Raw genomic sequence first — 27,566 nt, 5'->3', positions numbered from 1 at the left:
GGAGGAAGGAAGGAAGGAAAGAAGGAAGGAAGGAAGGAAGGAAGGAAGGAAGGAAGGAAGGAAAATACTATATGAAATATTGCTTCGAATCACTAATAATGAAAGAAATGAAAATAAAAGAATTCTGAGGTTTTACCTCAGATCCAGCAAAACAGCTAAAAAATGAGTACAATCAGTGTTGGAGGGGGTCTTGGAAAAGAATATACTTTAATACACTAATGTTGAAGCTGTGAATTAGACTACCCATTCAGTAAATCTATTGGGAATTTTGATTAGAAAGTGACCAAAATGTCCATTACCTTTAATATTAGGAATTACTTGAAGATCAAAGAAAAATCATGTATATATCAAAATATTTATAATGGCACTTTTTGTGGTAGCATTGAAGTGGAAACAAAAGAGAGTCCTTATTGATTGGAAATAACTAAATAAAACTGTGGAACATGAATGTAATAGAATACTATTGTACACTATAAGAAATTATGAAAATGAAATTTTCTTCGGAGAAGAACAGGAACTGAAGTAAAGAGAACTATTAAAACTATCTACAAATAATCACAATTATGTAAATAAAATAACAACCAATACTGAAACTGAATACTGTATAATTATGATGATCAAGCATGATCCTGAAAAAGAGATGGGGGAATTCTATTTTCCTCTCTTCTTTCAGTGGTAGAGTAATATAAATTTGGAGCATTTCATTTACTCTGAGACTGTCCTGTGCTGGTTAGTTTTGCTGATTTTTTTTTACTTTGTTAATTAATACTTAATAAATGCTGGTTGAAAGGTTGATTAAATATTTCTGTGAGATAGATAGGGCTAATATTTCAATCTCTTCTCAAAAGTGAAGAAATCAAAGCTGAGAGGTTAAATGAGATGCCTAATCTTTTTCACTGTAAAAGTTGAGACTGAAATTTCAATGCTTCTCCTGATTCCCCCATTATACCATACTGTTAGACACGTAATAGGAATTCAAAGCATTCCTTTAATCATCCCATGACTTGTTCATAGAATGTGCTCCATTCCCAAATTGTCCTAGTCTCTAGATGTTAGAATTCCATAGATCCCTCAAAATTTAGCTCAATATCACCTATTCCATTCTTCATAGACCTCCCCATAAATGATTCCCAGTGGACATCTTCCACTCCAGTTGGAAATGATCTTTCCTTTTTCCTCTCATGATAATTTTTATACTTATTTTCTACCTTGAATAATAGTTATTTTAAATATTCCCTGTTAGTCTATAAGTTTCACAAAGGCAGATAATCGTTTTCATTTTTGTTCTCCCCTAGTGTCTGTCACAGGGCTCTGCACAAAAAAAAAAAAAAAAAAAAAAAGGTCTTTAATCAATATTTTTCCCCCAAAAAAGGCAGAATATTCCCCGCTAGATGGTGCTGGTTGTCCCCTTCCCCTCCCATGAAAGAAGCCAAGTATAAGGTATTGAAGGCCATGAAGGCAGTGGTGAATGATGTCCAGAGTCACAAAAACATCTGTATATTGATCACCTTATAGCTACCCAAGACACTGAGACTTCAAAGGCACCCAACTGACCCTAAAAGAACGAGCTTGAGCATTCTGTCATCATTAAGTTTCCCTTGACCACTGAGTCTTATATGAAGAAGACTGGAGACAACAATACCCTCTTTGTAGATGTAATGAAGCTATATGGCATCAATGGGGCCAGTCAACACATTGATCTGGCCTAATGGAAAGAAGAAACCTTATGTCCAAATTGTTCCATATTATGGTGTTTTGGACATTGGCAAATTTGGAATTGGAATTGGAATCATTTAAATTGAAAAAATTTAAATGTAAATCAAAACAAAATTGGAATCATTTAAACCAGTGATGTGCAAACTGCAGCCTCCTGAAATGTTCGATCAGGCCAGGCAACATTATTCTTAATCTACACTTGATCTTAGCCAAAAGGCCGAGAAGTGATAACATTATTCTTAATCTGATGAATACAATACAATGATATGAGTAGGATACTGTGAAGAGCCTGCTCTTCTCTTGGTTGGGTCTCTGGAGGTAGGATGGCGTGGCGAAGAATGAAATGAAAATGAGCCAGAGTGCAAGTCAAATTGCAGAGGCTGTTCTTCTCTAGTGCCATCTGCTGATTTTCATTTTTATACCCTCTTTTCTTTATGATCTCATACAGGTTTTTTTTTCTTCCCATACATTCAAAATCAGATATTAACTTTTGAAACATCATAAGATTGACATTTACTAATTATCTTACTGTGGTTAAACAAAGAAGCAAGCTTATCAAGAATTATTCATTATGGGCTGGCTTAGTTTGAACTTATTCTTTTCAGCCATGCATAAGGTACAAGTACATCAGTTCCTAGCTAAGCATAATAGTTAATTTTCTTTTGACTAATTAAATCATGTATATATTTACATTATATTCTTCATTCTCATCATAAATCAAGGAAATGGTTATGGTATTTGATTACATCTAACATGATACAATAATATCAGTTTGATCCTAGTTTTGTTCCCATGGTGTTCTTTCTGTTATAGGATCACTAAGAATACGGTTCTGGTGGGGTGATTCTGTGCTAATTTGTCATTGCCTTAATTTCTTTGTGTTTCACTGTTTCTTTGGTCTGTAGGAGTTTGGAAACAAACCCAGGCCAGGTATTTTCTTGCTGGGAACTTTAGAAACTTGCATTAACTCACTAACTGCTGGTTTTCTGCTGGGCTGATTCTAGGGGAAATTTCTATACTCTGGGGGTTGTACAGGGGTTTATTTTGGGATAGTGGGTAGTCTGTGGCTGTGATTGTTCTTGCCATGAAACTGTATTGTTTTTCTGTGTCTTCTTTGAGCAGGATAAGGATATTGATTGCAATAATTTCAATACAAGTGAATGTCACTATAAAAAGAGTCACATAGGGTAAACTGAGTGTGGAATCTCCATCCTCCTGACAATCTGCCATGCTGGATTGTCAGAGCTTGTGAGTAGCCATGCTAACCTCACAGCCTCGATGGCTTCCGGCAGGATACAATACAATGAAACTTCGAAAGAGTTGCCTTAGAAACAGACTGATAGATGAGTATTTCCTTTCCTTTGGCTCCCTCTTTAAAAAGTTTGCCCATCACTGATTTAAATCCAGTTAGTCTGTTTTGCCTGCAATAAAAAGTTTTCTAGTATATTTTTTAAGGGGCAGACAATGAGAAATGTCTTTCTTTTGCAGAAGCTACCTTGCCCCAGCCCCTCAAGAAATGTATACAAGAGTTGTAAAGCTTCTCCCAGGACATTCTTAAGGAACAGGATACAGTAAAAGGGGGATCAGCACTCCAGAGTGATCTGTCACTGACTACACCATGTGGGACCTTGAGGAAGCCACTCCCTCCCTCACCCCCACCCCCACCCCAGAGGCCTTCCTCTCTTGTGAAATGAAGAGTTTGGACCAGCCAACTTCCTAAGTTCCTAGGCTCCCACATTCTTAGGATTTTGTGAAAAGAAGTAAAAAGTATCCAGACACAATATGCCCGAAGCCTTCCCTGTCACAAGGATGTCCTCCAAGCCCGGTGCACATGAGGGCTGAAATTAGAGATTTGTTCTCATTTTCATTTTTATCTATCTTTGGCCCCTGTAGCAAAAACAAATACACCAAAAACTTTCTTCTCTCCTGGGTGTAGAGTACTTGCCCAGCCCAGGATCTCTGGCAGGTGAGAAAGTACTGAGGCACTGTAGCACAGTTCAGAATGAAGAGGTCATGCAGGGTTTACCTGCTGCCATCTGGTGGGCAGAAGAAACATTGCCACTTTAGAGAATGCTTCCTGGTCCTCCCCTACCCCCCAACATGAGCTTCTGGGAAAGACAACTGTGAATGCTCTATCTCCAGACACAGGCAGACCCTTCCACATTAAAAGAGTCAGGCCCATGTGGAATTTTCTGTCCCATTGTGGTAAACGGAAATGAACTGTAAACACACATTAGTTATCTCTTCTTCCCAAACGTGGTACAGAAAATAACCCAATTTTAAACTCTCTAAAGAAAGTCAGGGCCAATTCATCTTCTGCTTCCTGCATTTTCCCAACCAAGGCAGGTAGTGTTCAAGGGCCCATCAAGGCTCCCCAAAGGAATTGAGCTATTTGTTAGTTTGGAGTGATTGCTTATGAAATGCTACAACAGACAATTTTAACTCTTTGTAACAATGTCTTAAAAGGCACCACATAAAATAAGCTTTGGAGCATCAAATTAGGATTTAAATAGGAAGTAGGAAGAAATGCAGGTGTGAAAATGCAGGACAAAGAAAAATTAAAGGGCCATAACAAATAAGGAATGGTTGAACAAATTGGTTTATGAATGTAATAGAATATTACTGTGCCATTAGAAACAACAAATATGAAGAATTCCAAAACAAAATGGGTAGACATATGAAATGATTGGATGGGAGAGGGAGTAGCAAAACCAAAATAACAGACAATAAAGTAAATTAAGGAAACACTTAAACAACAGAATTTGGGTCAAATACATTAGTTAGTTACATCAGGTTGATGTTAAAATACATTTTCTTTCCTTATAAAAAGAAATGAGATTACAAATGCTTGAACACATGGGCTAAGGAGGACATGATTGGGGATGTGGACTCGAAACGACCACACCAATGCAACTATCAACAATTTGGAAATAGGTCTTCAACAAGGACACATGTTAAAACCAGTGGAAATGCGCATCGGCTATGGGGGTGGGGGGGACAGCGGGGGGTGAAGAGGAAAGTAGGAGCTTAAATCGTGTAACCATGTTAAAAATGAATATTAATAAATGATTTAATAAAAAAATGAGATTAAAGAAGGATAGCTAGATGCCTCAATGGCAGAGCACCAGGCTTATAGTCAGGAAGACCTGAATTCAAATCCAGCTTCATTTATTAGCCACGTGAACAGAGACATGTCACTTCACCTCCATTTGCCTTAATTCACTGGAGAAGAAAATGGCAAACTATTCTCTTATCTTCAGCAAGAAAACCTCATGTACAGTATGGCCAGCAGAGACACAAAGAGTAAGATATGACTGAACAACAAAACATTCCCTATTAGAAAACTCTTAAAAATTCCAATCAAATGCAGGGACATCCCCCAGTCCCTTGAGAACATGTCATGAACATTTTCTGGCTGTCCTCTTGGGATTCACATAATATGGGCACATGAAGCTTTTTGCTAGCTTGCTAGCTTACAGTTACAGGGGATTCATCACTGAGTCTTGTATGCCAACCCCTTACAATTCCCTCTTCCAAGGTTGTTGTATTAGAAAAGCCGATGACCCTAAGATGATACAGCAGGGTAGAAAAAGTAGTTTCCAAGTGGCCATCAGGAAGTCAAGATGTAAATCTGGCCAGTGGTGGAGAGGGAAAGAATCCTTGCCTTCACAGCATTGTCAGGAAAAGGGTATACAGAGGATCTACACTCCCACATGAAGCATGGACTCAATTAACTAGATTGTCTGCCTTAATTTTCCTCAGTTTATTCATCTGTGAAATGATGTATGTTTGAATTGTCACTGATATCTTTTCCCCTTAAAACTATAAAATTCTGTGTGTAATGAAAACAAAAGCCCAGGACCAAAGGCAGAAACACAAGTCAAATGTTGTCAGTTCCTCCTCTCCCCTCAATATGTATCTTTTGGCCAAAATATACCTCAATCTATACCAGTGTGGCCAAATGCTTCACTGACAGATTGGAAGTGCCTAGCTAATTTGGTTAGCCCCTATACTAACAGCCTAAGTCATTATGGGAATTGAAACTAAAATGCTAGTAGAAACCTAAATATCAAAAGAATATGGGGAAATTTCCTCTAGAGGGGTTAGTGAACTCCCAAGGGTTTGGAGAAAAAAAATAATGACCTTTTTGTGTGCCTTTGGATTTGACTAACAAAAGAGCAAAAAGGTGTTGACTAGTCTTAAACATGCTGGCCAAGTCAGCAGACTAGTAAAATAAGAGTAAGCCTTCTCAAAAGAGAGAAGTCCTAGAAGCCAAAGACAACTTAAGCAGATAACAGCTACAACTCACTGAAGAATTCCAACAGCAGGTAATAGCAGCTACTCTATAGAAATGGCAGACAGCTACTCTGTGTAAGTGTAAGAGGAAGAGTAGTTAAAGATAAGGAATAAAATTAACAGTGAGGCATGAGTAGTTCCTGCAAGCTAAAATTGGTTCAGGTCTTCCAGTTGGAATGCTAAAGATCCAGAGTTACTTGGGAAATGTTCACTCTCCCACTATTGGTGTAGGAATCTGTATGAGAAGATTGGCTACTCTGTCCCAGTTAAAAGTTTTGTTATTTGATTTATGATTAGTAGAAAATGCACAGGATGGCAGAATGAGCATAACAATGATAATGCAAAACACTCTACAATAAAATTGGCATAGTGACAAGATCCAAAGCCCTGTGGATATCCATGCTATCTAGGATTTCAGTATCACAGACAAATGCCAAGATTTCAGATCCTAGCAACTTTATTGATACTGTACTGTCATCATCCTGCAAGTGTGAGTAAGTTCAAGAACCACAAAAATAGGTCAAAAGCTATGTAATTCTCCTTTGGAAAATACGCTAAGTGGTGCTTTAACTGATTAAGGAGACAAAGGAAGTGGGGTTAGGAAAAAGTAGTGATCCAGCACTAGGGAGTCCCAAATTTACCAAACTATGTTATAGCTTAGACAGTGTATAAGTAATATATTTGCTTCCTCAAGGAGAAAAAGATTTAGTTTTCTGACTGCTTCAGTGAATGAGGAACTGATACACGAATTGTATCTATATTACCTCTAGAGATAAGTCTAAGCTGAGATGTTACCATATGTTGCAGTAAAGGAAAGAGAAAACTTTAGGGAAATATTCTGAGATATTAAGAAAACTATAAGCATTGAGACCTTTGAGGAAGAACAATCACTGACACTTCAAGGTTTCTGTTGAAGTCATCAGAAACTTGTTATATATGAGAAATGGACTAAGAGACATGGTTTCTAGTTCAAGTTCTGCCACAAAATCTTAGTATGACCTTGTGCAAGTTACTTGCCACTTTTGGAGTCTCAGTTTTCTCATCTGTAAAATGAGGAATACATCTCAAGGATGTATTCCAAATATAATTAACATATAGCCTGCTATACCCACTGCAAAAAGGCCAGAGGATTAATCAGTGTGCCATCCTAAAAAAAAAAAAATCAGTATGAAAATCTGAAAAATCACTTTTTACTTAAGTTTGGTTTAAATATAATTTTCATCACAGCAGCTTAGTGCTCTGACATTCCAAATATGAGTCTATAAATAAGGCTCCTTCTTTCTATATGAGATTAAAAAAAGAGGAGGGAAGAGAAATGAAGTAGGGGGAGGGAGAACAGGGAGATGTCTATAGCAAGGGAAGAAAATGATGGAAGAAAAAGGAAGGGAGGCTGCCTTAGGAGAAGAAGGAATGAAAATGTAAGAATGGTAGAAAAGAATGACCAAAAGAGGCAAAGGAGAAAAACAAAGCAAAGCTTTGAGCCAATAAGCTAAACATTTCAACTCCCTTTGCATTTAAATTTTAAGCATATTAAATAGAGAAGGTGACAGCTAAGCACCTCACTGCACAAAGATCCCCTTTTACGAGGTCTGTTAACAAGCCACAGCAGTGTTGGCACTTTGAATAAGCATATGTACAACTCTTACAGCTGCTGATAAGGTGAGGAAATCTGGTCAATGAGTTTTGAGGTCACTGACAGAGTACCTAATTCTCCTGGTATACAAAAAAATCAGAACATATGGTATTTGATGTGCCAAAACTATTGGCCTCATAATTAATTGATAAGGGTACATATGGTAAGTACAGACAGTATAAATCTCTCAATGTAAAAAATGCTGGGGACTACTGAAGGTGTCAGTGTGAGTCTTCCCTGCAAATCTCTCTTCATTAATGTTTCATATGGAGCCAAATGTGTTGTAATAAAATGGCTATTAATGCACTTATATTTATGATGATTTCACTTTGTAGAGCTGGATTTAACCTTTCAAATAATAAATTTAAAATTAGAGTTCAGTAATTACAATTGCACCAGCTGTTTCTAAGTCTGGGGGTACTGCATATATTTCCCCCCTCTACACAGACATTGTACCACATAGAGGGAAACTGAGTAAACTATCAGGGTAATTTGGTACATTACTCAAAAGGCTGATGATAAACATTTTGCCATCAAAATGAAATTCAAAAGCTGATTACGAGATCACAGCTTTTGACAGGACCCAATTCAACTGGGTTCATATGTGCTCTGCCTAGTTCTCTTTTCTATTAAAATAAAGCAGAAAATGGAATTACTGGCATAGAGTTCGCAATTGGGTGTAATCTGAACTATGAGGATGGTTTGGGTCAAGATCCAAATCATGGCTCTCTTTTGAGTCTTTTCTGGTCAGAACTTGGCACAATTGGAGGTGGTCCTGTTGGAAAAGAGTCCATTCTGAGTAAGTGCCAGCAATAGCATACAAAATGTTAATGATAAAAACCATGTTATATAGATTGTGCAATAGTATAGCTCTTTAAAAGATCAGCTAGTACATGTGAATTAATTAGACTTTCAACCCCTTAAGGGCAAAGACTTCACCTCTGCTACTTTGCATTAGTCAATCAGTTGTATCTCTCATAACAACACATTTTATTGAAATGAATAAAGTAATGGTGATTTATCAATGCACTGACACATATGGTGTCATTATAGGTCTTGCAGTATCCTATCCAGTACTGCAGATGAAGTCTCATATGAATCACAATGATAGGATCCATGCAAAATCCCCATTAAAAAAAAAAAAAGTTGAAAACTCTTTAACCAAGAGATATTTCATCTTCAATTTCAGGAAATTCAAGATAGAGAGGTAAGATTAAAAAAAACAGGCAAGATCAACTAGTAATTATATCAATATGGTAATAATCTCACATTTATAATAAATAGTGGGAAGAAGCAGTAAAGAAGAGAGGAGAGATAGAAAAAAGAAGTGAAGGATGAAGAAAGGGGAAGAAAAAATAGAACTGAATGCTGTTTCATCCTTCTGCAGAATTGACCAATAACAAATGCACATAAATCTTTAAAGAACAAACACTTCTAATCGATTATTAACAAGCCCAGTAACTCACCACATCAGCACAAAACAGTTATTTGCCTTATCAACCCTCAACCAGGCCCCAATTTCCCTATTAGACACAAAATGAGGCATTTCCAAATATTCGACATTTCTTCAGTTCCTATTAAGTGCAGAAAACCGTCCATGATTCCTTCTGCTCCTCTTTAAGATAAGGCCAGGTGATTTAACATCACTTTTTGCAGCAGACAAAAACACACCTCACAAAATCAAAGGCATCTTTTCCTTCCTTTGATAGATGTGCCATCAAAAAAGAGGCAGTAGAAAGAATATTCTTCTCTTGAGTTCCTGAAACACTGAAATCCTTTTTCTCTCCATCATCAGATATCCTGTCTTATATCTCTGTCATGTTCTGCAACTATTTTCCTAGAAAGGGAATGGAGTAGTAGGATGGAAGAAGAATAATAGAGAAAGACTCTATATACATATTATCCTAAGTAATCAACAGCATCATCATTTCTGTTCTGGCAGAAGAGGGATAATAAATAAAATAATAGGTCAAATAAATATAGAAAAAATAAAGGTCAAAAGACTGAGATGAACAACTGGGAATTTTCTACCCATCCTTTTCCCTATCTGCCTCAACAGAAAATGTTCATTATCTCTTGGCTCCCTTACCACCAGCTGAAAATATGCTTAGGTCTCTCTCATACATAGAGAGAGAGAGAGAGAGAGAGAGAGAGAGAGAGAGAGAGAGAGAGAGAGAGACCGAGACCAAAATACATTTCACTGATCCTAATATACCACTTTCCACCTTTTTCCCATCAAATATCTAGACCAGTGATGGGCAAACTACAGCCCACGGGCCAGATGCAGCCCCCTGAAATATTCTATCGGGCAGCAGGACATTATTAGCTAATCTGATGAATCCAATGAGTATGATACAATACAATGAAAGTTGGAAAGAGTTGCCTTAGAAACAGACTGACAGATGAGCTTTTCCTTTCCTTTGGCCCCCTCTTTAAAAAGTTTGCCCATCACTGGCCTAGTCAAAATAATCACTGACTCTACTTCTAGGGACACACTAGTCCCTTGCAAAGTGCCTAACTGAGCTGACCACTCTACTGAAATTGCTTTCCTTAATGTCACTACTAATATCTAATGGCCTTTTTCAGTCCCTATTATACTTGACTTTCTTGAAGGATTTGACAGCATGCTTCCTCCTTGTTCTCTTCTTCTTTGACTTCTGTGACTGAACTTTCATGTTTCTCCTATTCTTCTCTGTCTGTTGTTAAAACTCAATCTTTTCCTAATTATATACTGAATGTTTGGAATATTGAAAATTAAAATTCTTGAAGACCAATATCCCTTGGCCTTGCAAGAACTGGCTCCAATCCTGCTCTCTCTTCTCCTGCAATTTCTTCTTCTATGAGGGTTCAATAATTTAATTATTCCTAGGGGTGGGTCAAATTGACATCTCTAAACTTGATGACTCCACCAGAGTTCTAGATCCCCATTTCCAAATATCTACCAGATATTTTCACCTGGATATATCTAACACCTTAAATTCAAGGGAGCATTGTCCTCAAAGATCTAATTACACATCCAAAATTGAATATATCATCTTCCCTCCCTCTTTCCCTTTCCCAATCAATCAAGCTCTCCTAACTTTCCTATTTCTGTGGAATATACCATTATTTCTCCCAATCTCTAAGGCTCAAAATGTCTGGGTCATCAATGAGTTTTTCTTCAAATACATTTCCCACATTAAATCTGTTGACAAGTCTTATTGATTGTATTGCTATTTCTTAAAGAAGTCGCTTACTACTCCCACTTCTACCACCCTAGTTCAGAAACTTATTTCTTAATATTTCTAGTTTCCTTCCTACTGCTATTGTTATAAGCTACAGTTCATAAAAGGCCTACATTACAATTTTCCACATTTTGCCAGCATAATTTTGCTTATGCACTTTCTGAAAACATCAGTCCATTATTCAAAATTTGGAACCTCTAAACCTAACATTTGAGATCCCCCTCCCTTCACAGCCCAGTTCCAACCTACTACAAGTATTCTCACATTACACTTTTTCTCCTATTCTATTTAAAAGCCAACTGGATTATTCTCTATCCCTTATTTTCATTATGGTCTCTCCAATATCTATGCTTTTGCTCACACCACCTCCAATGCCATGAATGGATTCTATCACTTACCTTCCCATTCCCATTTCTGCCTAATGAAATCTTGTTCCACCTTCAATATGAAATTCATGTCATCCATAACTTATCTGATCCCTCCAATCAGAGCTGATTTGTCCTTCCTCAATCCTTGAAAAGTACTTCAATAAGAGGAGGCTCAGTGGAATGAGAGCCAGGCCTAGAGATGGGAGGTCCTGGGTTCAAATCTACCCCTAAACACTTCCTGGCTGTGTAAGCCTAGACAAGTCACTTAACACCATTGCCTGACCCTTACCACTCTTCAACCTTAGAACCAATACTTAGAAAGTAAGGATTTTTTAAAAAAGAAGACAAAGAAAAGTACTTTGATATACTTTCTCCTTTGTATTAATTATATATTATGTTATGTTATTGTATATTATGTATACATCTTATTACTCCAGTTTGAGGGTGAGAATTTTGTTTTAATATATCCTTGTCACTAGTAGGTATACTTATCTGTATACCTTACACATAATAGGCACTTCAAAGTTTGTTAAATTTAACTGAATTAAAATAAAGCTCAATCTTATCCTAACTATAATTCAAGTATTTGGAATTTGATACTTCTATCTGGCATTGCATCTACACTTTGTCCTCTGAAAGAACATCAGTGTTATCTGGTACATCCTTGGGAATCAAGCTCCAAGGTCTGTCCAAAGACTTTGTAAAGAATTCAAACTCCTGGTTATTTTGATTTCTCCTCCATTTTACTTTTGTCAATAACTTGGCCAGAGGTTAAGTGAATAATGGGAGAAGAGAGAAGACATGGAGCATCTTCAGTTTTGTTTAGAGGTGATGAGAAACTGTATAACAAAGAGATATAAATTTATAAATTAAAAACTACATTTAGGGGGCAGCTGGGTAGCTCAGTGGATTGAGAGCCAGGCCTAGAGATGGGAGGTCCTAGGTTCAAATCTGACCTCAGACACTTCCCAGCTGTGTGACCCTGGGCAAGTCACTTGACCCCCATTGCCTACCCTTAGCACTCTTCTGCCTTGGAGCCAATACACAGTATTGACTCCAAGATGAAAGGTAAGGGTTTAAAAAAAAAAAAACCATTTAAAAATGCAGGATTCATCTATTGGGTAAATTATTTCTTTAAGTCATACTGAAAAAATATAAAATGTTTAGGGCTTTTCAGAATACAAGACAAGACAAAAATTATGGAGTGTTTTTAAGTGATAGTAAGAACACCAACTATGCCAAGAACCACTATAATTGCCACCATCATCCTTATTCATTGCAGAAAGTCCCTCTCAAGAGTGAGCTGATTCGAAGGCTCACTTACCTCCATCTCAGCAGAATGAGCATGCAAATTCTGCACCATTTCCTCAGCTTCACGGACTTGAAGGGTCAACTGGGGAGAGTGCTCTGCTGGGGACAGATCATTTTCAAAGGAGTTCAAGATAGATCTCATTACATCTCGCTCCTGTAGGCAAAGAAAAACACAAGGATTTCCGTCCTTTTACTGTCATTATTAAAAGGCGATTGTGCAACTGTGAGAGAGAAACTGGCATAGTGGATAGAATACTGCACATGGAGTCAAGATGACCCAAACTTAATGTCCACCTTGGACACTTAATAGTTATATGACCAAAGGCAAATATACTTAATTTCTCTGAACTCTGAAGAAAGTACTTGGAATGGAGAAAAGCAAAACAGTTGGAACAAATAAGGGGGGAAAGGGGTAGAAGAATGGAAAAAGATAAGAAAAATGTAGCAAAGTCCTAGGAAGAAGATTTAGAGAGAAACAGGATGAAATGATCCTAAAGGAAGTAGACTTGGAAGTAGGTAATCCAAATGCCTAGAAGTAGGAAAAACACCTGTCTATGTGAGTAGGATTGAAGTCTTAGAAAGGATAAGAAGGTAGACTCTATCTAGTGTTTACTTTCCAAAAGGGTTGGAGAAATCCTTTCAATCCCCAAGAGTTCTTTGTTTTATTGAATGATGTTTCAAAAATTAAAAGCAGTGGTTTCCAAAACAATTATTGCCTATACCAAACTTCCTTTGATTGTTCTTTCACTTGTACTTTCTAAGAACTACAGTCAATATCAACAAAGAGCCAGAATAATGACTATAAAAGAAAATAATCATTATTCCAAATATTGAGCCAATGAATCAGCAGCAATCAAGATAGAGAGAGAATCAAAGATATTCAAACACAGGTTCATAATTGTGTCCAAAAGGTCTTGGGAGCAAAAGAATAGTTTCTAGATATTCAGTATGTGCCCTCATCTTCACTTCAACCACTTTCCATTTTCCACTCTATTATTGCTGTAGCTATAAATGAGACCACCTGAGACCTTGCCAGGAAACCATAAGTTCTGTATTCCCCAGAACCAAGTATTCTCATATTTACCCTGGATATTTTCTACTTGGTTGGTGCAAGTACCAAGCTAACACCTCCCTTTTTCCATTTCTTATTCTGAGGAATATAATAAAATCAACACTATTATTGCCCTTGAAAAACAATGTAACAATGAACTTCTACATTGTCACACTTTATTACATGAAACAATCTTTCCTTGCATATTGCTCTGCTCAATATTTGTTGTCTCCCCCCTTTTGAAAGTTAAGTTCCTAAAAGGCAGGAACTAACTTACTTCTGTATTTGTAAACTCAATGCTTAGTCCATAGGAAGCACTTAAATCATATTTTATTCATATAATTCACATAATTCATGTGAAATGAGACTAAATTAACAGGTTATTAGAATTACCTGGAGTGAGAGAAGGAATACAGATATTGAAATGATGTACTATTTTCAAATAAGAATGGTGATGGGTTTTCAGTTACGGTGATAGTTATGGTTTGAAAAAAGAAAGAACTATATAATAAGGGGGTGAGGGGAAGAAGAAGAAAGCTGTAGGAAAGTTAAACACAATCCTGCTGTACCAAACACAGTGCTAAGTGTAATGCAGGATTTATGCAAGATCTCTTGCATTTGCAAAATTACCCTAGGCAATCCTGTCAGTTAGGAGAATGGAACTCTGGCCCAGCAGGTGCTAGTCCCAGGAGCTGACAGTTTGAGCTGGGACTATAAAAACCCCTGCAGAACCAACCTGGGGGTTCTGATTTCCTTGACCTCACCCAGACACCCAGCTACCCCTGACTTCCCCTTGGGGACCCCAGGAGGTTGAAGGGAGGTTTGGTTTGTGGATCGTGGGCAGGATTTAGATTAGGGCAGCCTAGCAACAGGGACACCTCCACACCAATTCATCAACTATATCTGTCCAGCTGGTGGACCAAACAACATCAGGGCAGTGTTAAACTATCTCTGGCTGAGGGCTGGTTCTCTCAGCCTGGCCTTACCTTCTAAGTCCACAGCCAACACTTGCCAGTCGCCCCTAGCAACAATCTCTCTAGAGCCCTGAACCCTCTTACCTCAGTTTTCCCTTCTGTGTTAAAATAAACACTTAGCCTGAAACTGTGAGCTTCTGTAGTTATTATAACATCATCTTGAGCTAAAGGGGCTGAGGAGAGGGAAGAATAGCAACCAGTTGACTCTAAAGGAAGTACTAGGCAAGCATCTATTTAATTCAAGAAGTGTGTGAGCTTCACTTCCTGTTGAGTTCTGCTTTGACTCCAGCAGGGAGGGGCCTCTCACTCTCCACCTTAAAGGAGCCTACAGGTAGCAGGAAGACCGACTGGGCATCACAGCTCAGGCTACACATCCCTGACAGTCTCTAATCACCTGCTACTGAAGTTACTGGCTCTCAGGCCCAGGTGACACACTTATACCACCAGTTCCCCTGTTATCAACCACATTATCTACTTATTACATAAAACAGGTTGATAAAAGATTTGACAACATGGAACATTCATAAACAAGGATCATGAGAAATCTCCAAAATTTGGAAAAGTCCACAAATATTCACAAATGAATGAAATCAGGAAAATGATAGAATTAAAAAGGTCCTCTGGTGTACTTGGATTCTTCATTTTGGAGCAGGTTATCCAGAGATGAGTGATGTCTTAGACCTGGCTCTAGTCAGTGACTCAGGTCTAAGATTCTAATAGGAGGAGTGAAGATAACATTTTGATTCCATCTTGTAAGCTCAATTGCAAGGGTATGTCAGCAAGGCCCATTGAACAGTACTGGTAGTAGGATGATGGTTTTATAATATATGGGGAACTTTTTCCTAGAGGGAGAGATTGCTTGTGAATTAATATGTCTGGTACTGCCAATGGTCTGATATAAGACATCACTCATCTCTGGATAATATTTATTTTACATTTTGTAATTTTCTCTAACTCTTGCTTGGTTTTAAAATCTTTCCTTTCCCAGAGATCTGACAAGTATACTATTCTGTTCACTTCACTTATTTATAGTTTCCCTCTTTATATTCATGTCATTCACCCATTCTGAATTTATCTTGGTGTAGGGTGTGAGGTGTTGATCTAAACCTAATCTCTCCCATATTGTTTTCCAAATTTCCCAGCAGTTTTTGTCAAATAGTAGATTTTTGTCCCAAAACTTGGGCTCTTTGGGTTTATCATACACTGTCTTGCTGATGTCATTTACCCCAAGTCTATTCCACTGATCCTCCCTTCTCTCTCTTAGCCAGTACTATAAGTATTTTGATGACCACTGCTTAATATTACAGTTTAAGATCTGGTATTGCTAAGCCACCTTCCTTCCCATTTTTTTTCATTATTTCCCTTGATATTCTTGATTTTTTGTTCTTCCAAATGAACTTTGTTATAGTTTTTTCTACTTCAGTAAAAAAATTTTTTGGTAGTTTGATAGGTGATCAAAGATCTTAAATCTCAAGTTGTTTTTCTATTTCTATATATTTTGCTCTGTATCAGTTCTAACATCTTCACAGATTTCTATGGAACCGTACCTTTGTAGTGGCACAAGAATATTTTATGGAATTTATATAGTACAATTTGTTCAGCCAATCCCCAATTGATGGGCATCCTTTTGGTTTCCACATCTTTACTATGACAAAAAAAAAGTCTGCTGTAAACAGTCTTGTTCATTTGTGTCTTTCATTTTGGTTCGTTTGTAACAAAATAGCTGGACCAAAAGGTATGTATGGATTTGTTGACTTTGAGATGTCTCCAAGACATCCAGTTTGAAATGTTTCATAGGTGATGGAGGACCAAAGATTTGTGGAGGGTATAAAGCTCTGGGAGCCATCTACAGAGAGATGATAATTAAACCAATGAGAGTTTTTGTGGTTTCACAAGAAAGATGGTATAGAGAGGAAAGAAGGTCCAGGGTAGTCCTAGGGGAACACATTCACTCGAGGGCTGTGATATGGAATGTTCTGGAGGGAGGGGAATGACTGATGCTGCAATCTACTGGAAACCTTTGAGGGGTTGGCATTAACAGCATATGTAGAGAAATGATCCTTAGCCAACTTGAGGGCCATCTCATTAGAGATTGTGAGAGAGAAGAATTTTTAAGAGAAAAGGAAAGGGAAGAAAGAGAACTTATGTTGACTGGCCTCTATCCTTTCAGGATGAAACAAAATTATGAGATGAGAACAGATAGCAGTGTGTGTGTGAGATTTGTGGAGCAATCTTTGGGGAGAATGATAATGGGAATCAATTAATATAGAGTAAAAGGATTGTTTTTCTTTAGTACAAGCCCTCAGTATAACATAGACTTATAATGTACCCAGTCAGCAAAGTTGTATAAATTCAGAACCAACATTTAGCAAGGGTTGATTTCTGATTTCTATCATCAATGTAAGGGATTGTGGGATTCAAGGTAAATGGCAGTGTCAAGGTGAATAGGTTAAGTATAGGGTCAGAATTAAAAAGGGAAGATGGTCATAGCAGGAGGTAATAGCCTGAGAAAGTACTGTGAGATGGAAGGATTTAAGGATTTTGATGTGGGGCAAATAGATTTGGAAGTATGAGGCATGGGGAGATAAGGAATGATAGGAGGCTGTGATCAAGAGGAATAATTCAGAGTTTTTTTTTTTAATCAAGAAAATATATTAGTGAATAAGAGTGTGATCCAAGGATTAAAAGGGGCTGAAATTGAGAGGTTAGGGAGCTTGAAGGATTGATAACAAGCATGTGTTGAAATTGTCCAACATTTAAATAGGATTTGGAGAGAAGAGAAAATTGCTAAAACAGGTACTAAATTCCTTGAGAAGGAGAATGATCCAGGAGTATTGTAAACAGCCTCTGTCATGATTTGAATAGAGAGAAAATTTTTAATTCGGTGCACCCTTTTAAGAAGTACAAGTTGCTGAGGGATTTGGAAGTGTTGATGGAGAGAAAGGGGTATTTTAGCTCTCCCTCCAGGGCTGGTGTGTTCATAGTGGATGGGTGGAAGGTTGAATGAAGGTATTAGAGAGTTCCTGAGTATGACTTCCCCTGCTTCTCTTTGATGTTCCTGGTGAAGGAGGACAAAATGCAGTGTTGAGGCAGAATCCCCAGGAGGCAGAGGCACAATTTTGTGAGACTTGGGTCTGATTCCTCTGGCAGCAGATGGAATGGGGAGATGGGGAATTGTAACTAGTCCTTGAGGTATTATTGTCAGTGATGGACCGCACATATAATGCTATACTTTATTCTTCAGTCATAAGGAGAAATGATGCTAGATTTGGTCTGTCCATCATCTCTTAACTAGATTATTGCAATATTCTCTGATCTCCTTGCCTTATACATCTTCCTGCTCTAAGCCCATACTACAAATGTTGACAAATTAAGTGTTGATTTTTCTTAAAATTAGATCTCATCACATCACTTCCTCTAAATTCCAGTGACTTCCTACTACTCCTTGGATCAAATATCAATTTCTCTAGTTTTTAAAGATTTTCTCCCTCCCTTCCTATCTTTTACACACCCACTGACATTACAGGCCCAGTGAAAACCTACAATAAGCCAAACTGACCTTATTTCTTCTGTTCCTCACACATAAAATGACATCTTCCATTGCCTCTTTCCCTCCATCTTGGAGAATTATCTCTTCCTTCAAGCCTCAACTCAAGCAGAACCTTTCCTAATCCTCCCAACTGGTGGTAATCTTCTCAAAGTACCTTGTGGTCTTTATATTTATTCTAGATATACTTATATATGTATATGGTTTCAGAGAATAAGGATTGTTTCCTTCCTTGTCTTCATATCCCATGAACCTCGCACAAAGAATGAATGATACATAGTGTTATTTTAATGTTTCTCGATTAATTAACATTAGTGTTTCTAGGCTTGTTGACCAAAGTCACATGAACCTCATCTACTTTCAGGGGCTGTTGGGAAAATAGTGTTAAGTTATCATACAAATTCATATCTTCATGAATACCATGCGGAGTTCACTTGTTTACAACAAAGCCCCAAAAGACTCATTCTACAAGCCATGGCTTTTTTACTCACTCTTCTATACCTTTCCTTACTTTCCATCTGGGAATGGAAAATATTCCATTTTCAAAGTAATTATAAAATCTGGTTCCAGAAAAACGGGGTCCAAAATGTAATAGATTTCAAGCAAAAAAAAAAAAAAAAAAAAAGGCTTAACAATCCATCCAAGAGGTAGAGATCTCTGTCACTAACTTATACTATCCACAAAATGCTAAATCTTGATATAGAACTCTTACCTTCAAAGAGCTCTGAGAGATAAGAGAGGCAAACTCAGAGTCAAAATCCTGAGCTTTACTTTCACAATTGATGCATTATTAAGAGTATTAATAAGGAAAAGGTGGGCAAGAAGAAGCTATGGTGAGTTGAAGAAATGGTGACAGAATCCATATTCCATTTCTATTTACTAAGCAAACAGTTCCTGCTTTCAAAAAGTTTTCTAAAAGAGATAAGAAAAAGCTGATCCAGCTTGGCTATGAACTCTGCACATCCCAGTAAAACTAACAGGTTAAATCATCTCAAAGATTGAGTCTCCAAATTTTTATTAATTTATTTATTAAATTTATTAAGTCTCCAAATAAAATTAATAAATAAAAAGTCTCAAAGGAGTCTCCAAAGATTCTGCTACCTCTAAATTTTTGATTCTAAGAAAAGAGTAAAATATGGTCACTCTTCTAAAGGGTCAGAGAAAATTATTCACCTATTCAGTGGACTGAAGAAATGCTTCCCAAACGTTGGGGCATTCTATCATTATTTTTGTGATATATGCCTTAATCCCTACGCTCATCCAAAAAATATATTTTTTTTTCAAAAAAGCCAGCAAAGGTACATATTTCTTTTTTTTTCTTTTTGTTAGGGAACATATTTCTTATAGTGCAATAAAGCAAATTCTTCTGTTTGGAAGACTTTGTGGAAGTATCCTGAGAAAATCAGGAAGACCTAGCTAGCAACAGCACAAATCCAAAACTTGGCACCACTGGTTTCAGGTGTGAGGCCTACTGATTCACATGACTTCCTCTCATCTTTTTTCTGTCATATCAGTGGGCAAGGAATTGTCAATTTGCCACAGACTTTATAATTAGTTGATGACAAAAAAATCCAATAAGTGAGAAATTAAAGTTAAAAATATAACTGAAACAAGTCACATATCTGTGGAAAATTTGATCCTGGGGAAAGGTTTATCTAGTGTCATAATTTTATTGAATTCCTATATCTTCCTATTGACTTTTATAGTTTCAAGCTGGTTACCAGAGTTATCATTATTAGAGTCTCTATGTTGCTCAAAGGGCCAAAGGGGTTTTTCCTTTCATAAACAAGCTGTAATTGTCTCTTTTATTGATCAATAAATCTCTAAACTGCCTCACTTCACTAAAGTTCTATTCTGTTAAGTCTTCAGCATTACATGGCTTTCAAAGTTGAAAAATTCTAAATAGAAATAAAAATAAAATGTTCCTTCTCTCTTTTCTTTTTAAGAGATTGTTTTGTCATTAACACTAAAAGACCAAGAATTCTGCAGGATGACTCTGATAATGTCTTTTTAATGACGGATTCTAATCACAGTGAAATCGCTTCTATTTCCACACGAGAAAACTTCAACTATTAATCTAAAAACAAACACACAAGGCCTCGCTTGCATTTTCTTTCCTCCTGCACAGAGCAGAACCTAAGATTTGCTTGGGAAATTACAAATCATAATGATACTTTGTATTTGATGCTTTTTCAATGGCAGAGAAGCAACCCTATTCTAGAGGTTCCTCTTGCTTAATTAACACTGATTCAAAGAGAGAATGTTAATAGATTGTGTTACTTATGAGGAAATCAACCAAAGGATTGTATAAGGGTAGGCATCAGAATCAAACTAGTCCAATTAGTGAGGAAAAGAAATCAAGTCTAGACAGAAAAATATACAGGTAGGAGATATTTAATAAAAGGACTTTGGTATGATCTTCCCTTCCAAAATGGAGCAGCTTATTATAAGTCAATGCAATTGAAAAGGTCCCTATATTAAGTTGGGGACTGGCTCTGATAGTAAAAAGGCCAATATACAATCTTCAGATGAAATCATCAATACTCCCATTTTTTTCTACCTATTCCTTTTGATTGCACAAAGCCATGCATTCTACTTAAAGAAATAGGATTAAAAATTTATAACTGTAAGGGACGTCTGAAAAAAATTAAACTCCTTCATTTTCTAGATAAGGAAACTAAGGCCCAGAGATCTTTTAACAATCAGTATCTAAGGTCTGAGTCTAACTTAAGTCTTCTTAGCTCAGGAACTGCTCTTCTCTTGAAAGCACTGCTGGGTTGATTTCAATTTAAAAGATAAATCTAAATAAAGATAATGTATGTGTAGACCTACATACTCATACTCATACATATGGCCCTTTTTGATTCAATTTCTGTCCGTGTTTAAAAAAACAGTCAAAATCTTGCTATCTGGTTCCATGATAAAAATGTTAAAATAAATAAACTTCAAGGGAAAATTTAAAAAACAAAAACAAAAAAAACCCCTCAATTATCTGCTCAAAATTCAATTCTTTTCCCAAAAGCTCCTAAGTACTCTCTCAGAAACTCAAAATCTAACAATAATATCCCAGAGGTCAGGAAAGGTTGTACTTTTTTTAAGCTCAATAAAATGTTCTATATAGTGTTATACTACTCAGAAGGTGTTCACTGCTCTGATTTTTATGATGAAGACTCCATTCTTACTTTCTAAAAGCAAAGGTAACATACTATGAGATTCAGAATGTAAACATACACTACAAGAGCATGAAAAAAAATTTAAGGTCATTCAGTCCAATCTTTTTATATTCAAGAGAAGGAAACTAAAGTCTAGAGATTTACCCAAGTTCACACAGCTGGTCTCCAAATGTGCCCAGTCCAGTAACTTTCTACCAGATCATGCATGAAATCAATACATTTAAGCTTCCTTTCTTCCACCTTCCCTTCCCCTCCCACCGCTACCTGAAAATTTCAATGAGTCATAAAACACTTAGAGAAGGATACAAAAGGGAGGGGGCCTAAATAATCCATCCTTGAAATAAGAACTGACTATATAACTTCCTACTTGGCAAGTTCTAATCTTCATCAGCATAATTCAGAACCTGTTATGTGCATGGTACAGTCAAGATGCCAGCAGGTGCTTCAAAGTGCCAGAAACCAGAGACAGTTTTTACACATGAATGGCCACATGATACAGTGAGGAGTGTTAAGAGGGTTTTTCTTAATTTCTCCCTTTTTCTATTTAAGAGGCAAGGGAGCAAGAAAAACCCTCTTAACAGGAGCAAAACAAGTTTGGAGAGATGAAACTGACATTCTAGTCCTGGTTTGACCCCTGGGAGCTGTAGCAAAGCAAAACTCTAAGTTTCAGTGTTCTCGTCTGCAAAATGGGGCCTTTACTACTTGCATCAATATCCCAATTGAAAGGGGAATGTGTTGTAAACCATGCCCCATTCTACACAGATGAGCTCTTACTAACAGGAATCTCAGTTTCCATAGCCAGTTCCACAGTATGAAAAGTACTGATTAAGGAACCTGGTATAAATTATAAGATATTTGCTATGTCACCTCCCCACTTGAGTGTCAATTTCCTCCTATGTAAAATGAGATACTAAGATGGAACAATGTCTAAAGTTTCTTCCGATTCCAAAATTCTTAGATACAAAATTTTACTGAAGTACTTTTGTAGAAGTTCAGTGCAAATACAATGTAAACTGAGGGAAGAAGTCACAGGGAAAAGAGTTAAACTAGGGATTTTGTTATCACAAAAGAGTACCTTGAAAATTAATATAGGAACAGGGATTCAAGTAGAACAGTGGTGTAACGGGCAAAGATGAGAATCTGAGCAATAAAAGCATTCTAAAGCCTGGCAAGGTAATGTCAGAAATTTCAGCCTCTAATCAAGATGCCTTAGCTTGGTAGAGGTTCAATTGGGAGGTTGAAGGAAGGGCCAGACCAGCCTCTGGAGAGCCCTTCCAGTTCCAAGATTCTGTGATTCTGTGTTAATAAGCAAACTTGCAGAAAGAGAGAAAAATGTTCTTAGGCAAGAAAGGGGACAAGTTCTTAGGAAAGTGACAGGTCTGAGTTAGAGAGGAAGAGTAAAGAGAAGGTTATAAGTATTAGGGGAGGCTTCTCATCCAAGTGTTTGTCAGAGAAATCAATATTTATATAGCACCATAAATCTACATGAAACACAGCAATAAATATTCCTGTACACTAAAAGGTGGCATACAGAGAGCAGAGGGGTAATTACTACTTAATGCATTCCGCATACAATGTATATACACTATGACAAGCCCAAACTAACAGGCATATACCCAATATCAAATACAACCATGCTAAAAGTAGCAAATGCCTTGCACAGCCACAACGATCCAATAGACTATAAGTAAAAAATATATTATGTACATATTAACCCAGCTAACAGCTGGGAATTATAATTGGGAAAACTGCCTGATAAATAGTAATAAAGATGATGACAATCACCACTACCACCATCACCACCAATGCCATCACCAGAACCATCATTCGGTCCTGGCAGATGAATTAACTTTTCCTTCATTTTAAAGAGCAAATATAGTAATGGAATAATGTATGAAAAAAAGGGAGAAAGAAAAGGAAAGGTACAGAGAAAGATAACAGAAGGAAAGAGAATGGCAAGGGGAGAAGGAAAAGAAAAATATGAGCAAGCAAGAGTGAGTGTAAGTTAGAGAATGCATCAGAAAATGGATGCAGGGCTCGTTACCTGGGTAACAGTGTAGTTCCACACACAAAGGTTTTATAGTCTAAGGAATCATCATAATGTGATAACATCATTTCAGCAGGTAGTATTTATCAATATCTATTATATATAAATAAGATTTTTTTTTCTCTCTCACTAGATGATGACCTGCATGACTAATTTTTCCATACTAGATACACTAATGAGTTGTGTTATTAAAAATTTTTAAATATCTATCATGGCTCTAATCCATTGATATTTATTAAAGCCCTACTATGTGCCAAGCATGGTGTTAAGTACTAGATATTATAGAAGGCTCAAGAATGCAAAACCTCTGTAAAAAAACGTGATTAATTCTTTTATGAGGTAAGAGAAGGTAATAGAAAGGGTAGTGGAAGTTAAACAATAAAAAAAAAAATGATGAGCAGTAGTGAAAAAGGAAAAAAAGCTATCTAAAAAAGGGGGAAGGGGAGGGGAGGACTAAACAAAGATACAAACATAAGGTATCACAACTGTGAAAGACTTAGCTACTCTCAGCAATACAATGATCCAGGACAGTTCCGAAGGGTTTATGACAAAGAATGCCATCAACATCCAGAGAAGGAACTGTGGGAGTCAGAATGCAGAAGAAAGACACAATTTTTCACTTTCATTTATTTGGATTTGTATTATGGTGTTTTGCTATTATAGGAGTAATTTCTTATAAACAATGAACAATATGGTGATAGGTTTTGCATGATAATACATGTAACCAGATTAAATTGCTTACCATCTCTGGGAAGGGGGAGGGAACAGAGGGAAGAAAACAATTTGGATTTCATAATTTCAGAAAACTTCTGTGGAAAATTGTTATTACAGGTAATTGGTAAAAGAACATGATGTAGGTTCCGGGTTAAGATGGCGGCAGAGTAAGAAGCAGCTCTTAACCTCTCCTGACCGAAACACACAAAACTCCTCAAGGGGACATAAAAACAAGTCCAGAAGAACGGAGGAACCCCACAACAGGGCACAGCGTGGAAGTTAAGTGGAATTGGGGCATTTCCATGCTATAAAGGGGTGAAACAGCTCTCACTAAATCTCGGGCTGAGCAACCACCCCACCCACATCCCCTCCACACATAACACCTATAGCGCCGAAGCCAGCTAAAAAGAAATAGAGCAAGTTTGGGGCACCCATCGAGTCATTGGCAGCTCTGGGGCCTGTTCCTGAGAGGAGCAAGATTTAGGACCCCAAAAAGCTAAAGAAAACACACAAACTCTGAGCTCGGGAGCAGAACGCGGGCTCAGAGCAGAGGTGCGGGCGGAGGCGTGGGTGGAGGCAGACACAGCCATGAGCTAAAGCTCTGAAACCCTGAGTGGGGAACCAGTGCAGATGGGTATACGACTGTGGAAGCAGCACCCTGAGACTTGTAAAGAAACCTCCAGCAGAGAATCAAGCAAGGGGGTCCACCAGGGGGCTTGACCTTGGAAAAAACTAGAACTCAGACCTCAGGAGCCAAAAGAACACGGACAGACCCTGAGCGCGAGGATAAACCTGAGAAGCTGCTGGGCTAACGATGGCTACCCAGACTCAGGAAGTTCAGAAGAGAAAGATTAACAACAAGAAAAAGAAGTCTTTAACACTCGACAACTTTTACACAGAGAAAATCCAGACAACCGAGCAAACAGAGGAGGAGAACAAACAAGCATCCGGACCCTCCTCAAATAAGGAAAACTCCTCACAAGCTATGGAAGAGTTCAAAACTGAGATTTTGAGGGAAATGGAAGAGATCTGGCAAGAAAATAACTGTTTAAAACGTAAATCCTGCAATTGGAAAGTGAGGCTCAGAAACCAAATGAACTGATAAGCAAATTGAACACCAGAAATGACTAGATTGAAAAGGAATACCAGAAGATTATGGCCGAAAAACAGAAGATTATAGCCAAAAACCAAAAGATCATAGCCAAAAACCGAAAGATTATAGCCGAAAACCAATCCCTAAAGACTAGAATTGAGAAATTAGAGGCTAATGATCTCTCAAGACAAGAACAAATAAAACAAAGTCAAAAGACTGAAAAAATAGAAGGAAACATGAAATACCTCAATGAGAGAGTGACAGACCAAGAAAACTGGTCTAGAAGAGACAATTTGAGAATCATTGGTCTTCCAGAAAAACCAGAAATTAATAGAAACCTGGACTCCATTACTAACAGAAATTATTCAGCAAAATTGCCCTGAAGTCCTATAACAAGAGGGCAAAATAGACATTGAAAGGATTCATAGAACACCTGCGACATTCAATCCAGATAAAAAAAAACGCCCAGGATTATAATTGCCAAATTCAAGAGTTTCCAAGCAAAAGAAAAAATCTTACAAGAAGCCAGAAAGAGAAAATTCAAATATCAAGGAGCACCAATCAGGCAGCCTCCACGCTAAAAGATCGCAAGGCTTGGAATATGATATTCAGAAAGGCAAGAGAGCTGGGCCTGCAACCATGGATCAACTACCCATCAAAATTGACTATATATTTCCAGGAGAAAGTATGGGCATTCAACAAAATTGAAGAATTCCAGGTATTTGCACAGAAAAGACCAGGGCTAAATGGAAAGTTTGATATCCAACCACAAAAATCAAGAGAAACATGAAAAGGTAAATAAGATACAGAGGGGAAAGAAAGAAAACTTATAATTTTTAAATTTGCCTTTTTAAGGGCCTCAGTGAGATCTAATTATCTGTATTCCTATGTAGAGAACTGTTATGTATAATTCTCTGTAGTGAACTCTATTCACTATTACATTATTCACTATTATAGTAATCAGAAGAATAATTCACAGGGTGAGGGTGGAACACTAAATAATCTAAGATGACATGGGGGATGGGAAAGAGGGGGTGAATAGCAGGGGACACAAAGAGAAACTTGAGTGAATAAGAAAAATAGGATATTCTATTTCACACAAAGAGGGCATGGGAAGGAGGGGACAAATACTATTATAAGAAGGAGAGGAATAGAGCATTAAGAGGTAATAATGAAACCTTACTCTCAGTGTAATCAACCCAGAGAGGGAAGAGTAGCTATACTATCCATTGGGACATAAAACTCTTATCTAACCCTTCTGAGAAAGTTAGAAGGGATAAACCAAGGGGAGCAGGGGAGTGGGGAGGTCAAAAAAAAAAAGGGAGGGGAGAAGGGGGAGGGAATTCATAAGGCCTTTAAGCTATCACTCTTTGCAGATGATATGATGGTTTACTTAAAAAATCCTAGAGAATCAACTAAGAAGCTTGTAGAAATAATCAACAACTTTAGCAAAGTTGCAGGATACAAAATAAATGCACATAAATCATCAGCATTTCTATACATTTCCAACACACTAGAGCAGCAAGAAGAAAGAGAAACACCATTTAAAATCACCTTAGACAATATAAAATACTTAGGAATCTATCTACCAAAACAAACAAAGCAATTATATGAAAACAACTACAAAACACTTTCCAAACAAATAAAACTGGATCTAAACAATTGGAAAGCCATTGATTGCTCATGGGTACGACAAGCTAACATAATAAAAATGACAATTCTACCCAAATTAATTTACCTATTTAGCCCCATACCTATCAAACTACCAAAAAACTTCTTTACTGAATTAGAAAAAACTATAACAAATTTCATTTGGAATAACAAAAGATCAAGAATATCAAGGGAAATAATGAAAAAAAAATGTGAAGGGGGCCTAGCAATACCAGATATTAAACTATACTATAAAGCAGCAGTCATCAAAACAATATGGTACTGGCTAAGAGACAGAGAGGAGGATCAATGGAATAGACTTGAGGTAAATGACATCAGCAAGACAGTGTATGATAAACCCAAAGAGCCCAACTTTTGGGACATGAATCCACTATTTGACAAAAACTGCTGGGAAATTTGGAAAACAATATGGGAGAGATTAGGTCTAGATCAACATCTCACACCCTACACCAAGATAAATTCAGAATGGGTGAACGACTTGAATATAAAGAGGGAAACTATAATCAAGTTAAGTGAACACAGAATAGTTTACTTGTCAGATCTGTGGGAAAGGAAAGACTTTAAAACCAAGCAAGAGTTAGAGAAAATTACAAAATGTAAATTAAATGGTTTTGATTATATTAAACTAAAAAGGTTTTGTACAAACAAAAACAATGTAGTCAAAATCAGAAGGGAAACAACAAATTGGGAAAAAAATCTTTATAATGAAAAACTCTGTCAGGGGTCTAATCACTCAAATATACAAGGA

At 37.2% G+C, this 27,566-nt stretch overlaps 1 protein-coding gene across 1 annotated transcript in view; it reads right to left on the bottom strand.

The window, feature by feature from the left end:
• Positions 1–27,566, bottom strand: part of MAD1L1 (mitotic arrest deficient 1 like 1) — a 941,076-nt gene that overhangs the window by 493,438 nt on the left and 420,072 nt on the right. The window contains exon 13 of the mRNA XM_044659988.1: positions 12,562–12,702. Coding sequence (XP_044515923.1) covers positions 12,562–12,702 — 141 coding nt within the window. The remainder of the gene's footprint in view (positions 1–12,561; positions 12,703–27,566) is intronic.

Source organism: Gracilinanus agilis, chromosome 1 (genome assembly GCF_016433145.1).
Source record: "Gracilinanus agilis isolate LMUSP501 chromosome 1, AgileGrace, whole genome shotgun sequence".
In the NCBI taxonomy this organism is placed as follows: Eukaryota; Metazoa; Chordata; class Mammalia; order Didelphimorphia; family Didelphidae; genus Gracilinanus; species Gracilinanus agilis.
This window is presented reverse-complemented; position numbering and strand designations above follow the sequence as displayed.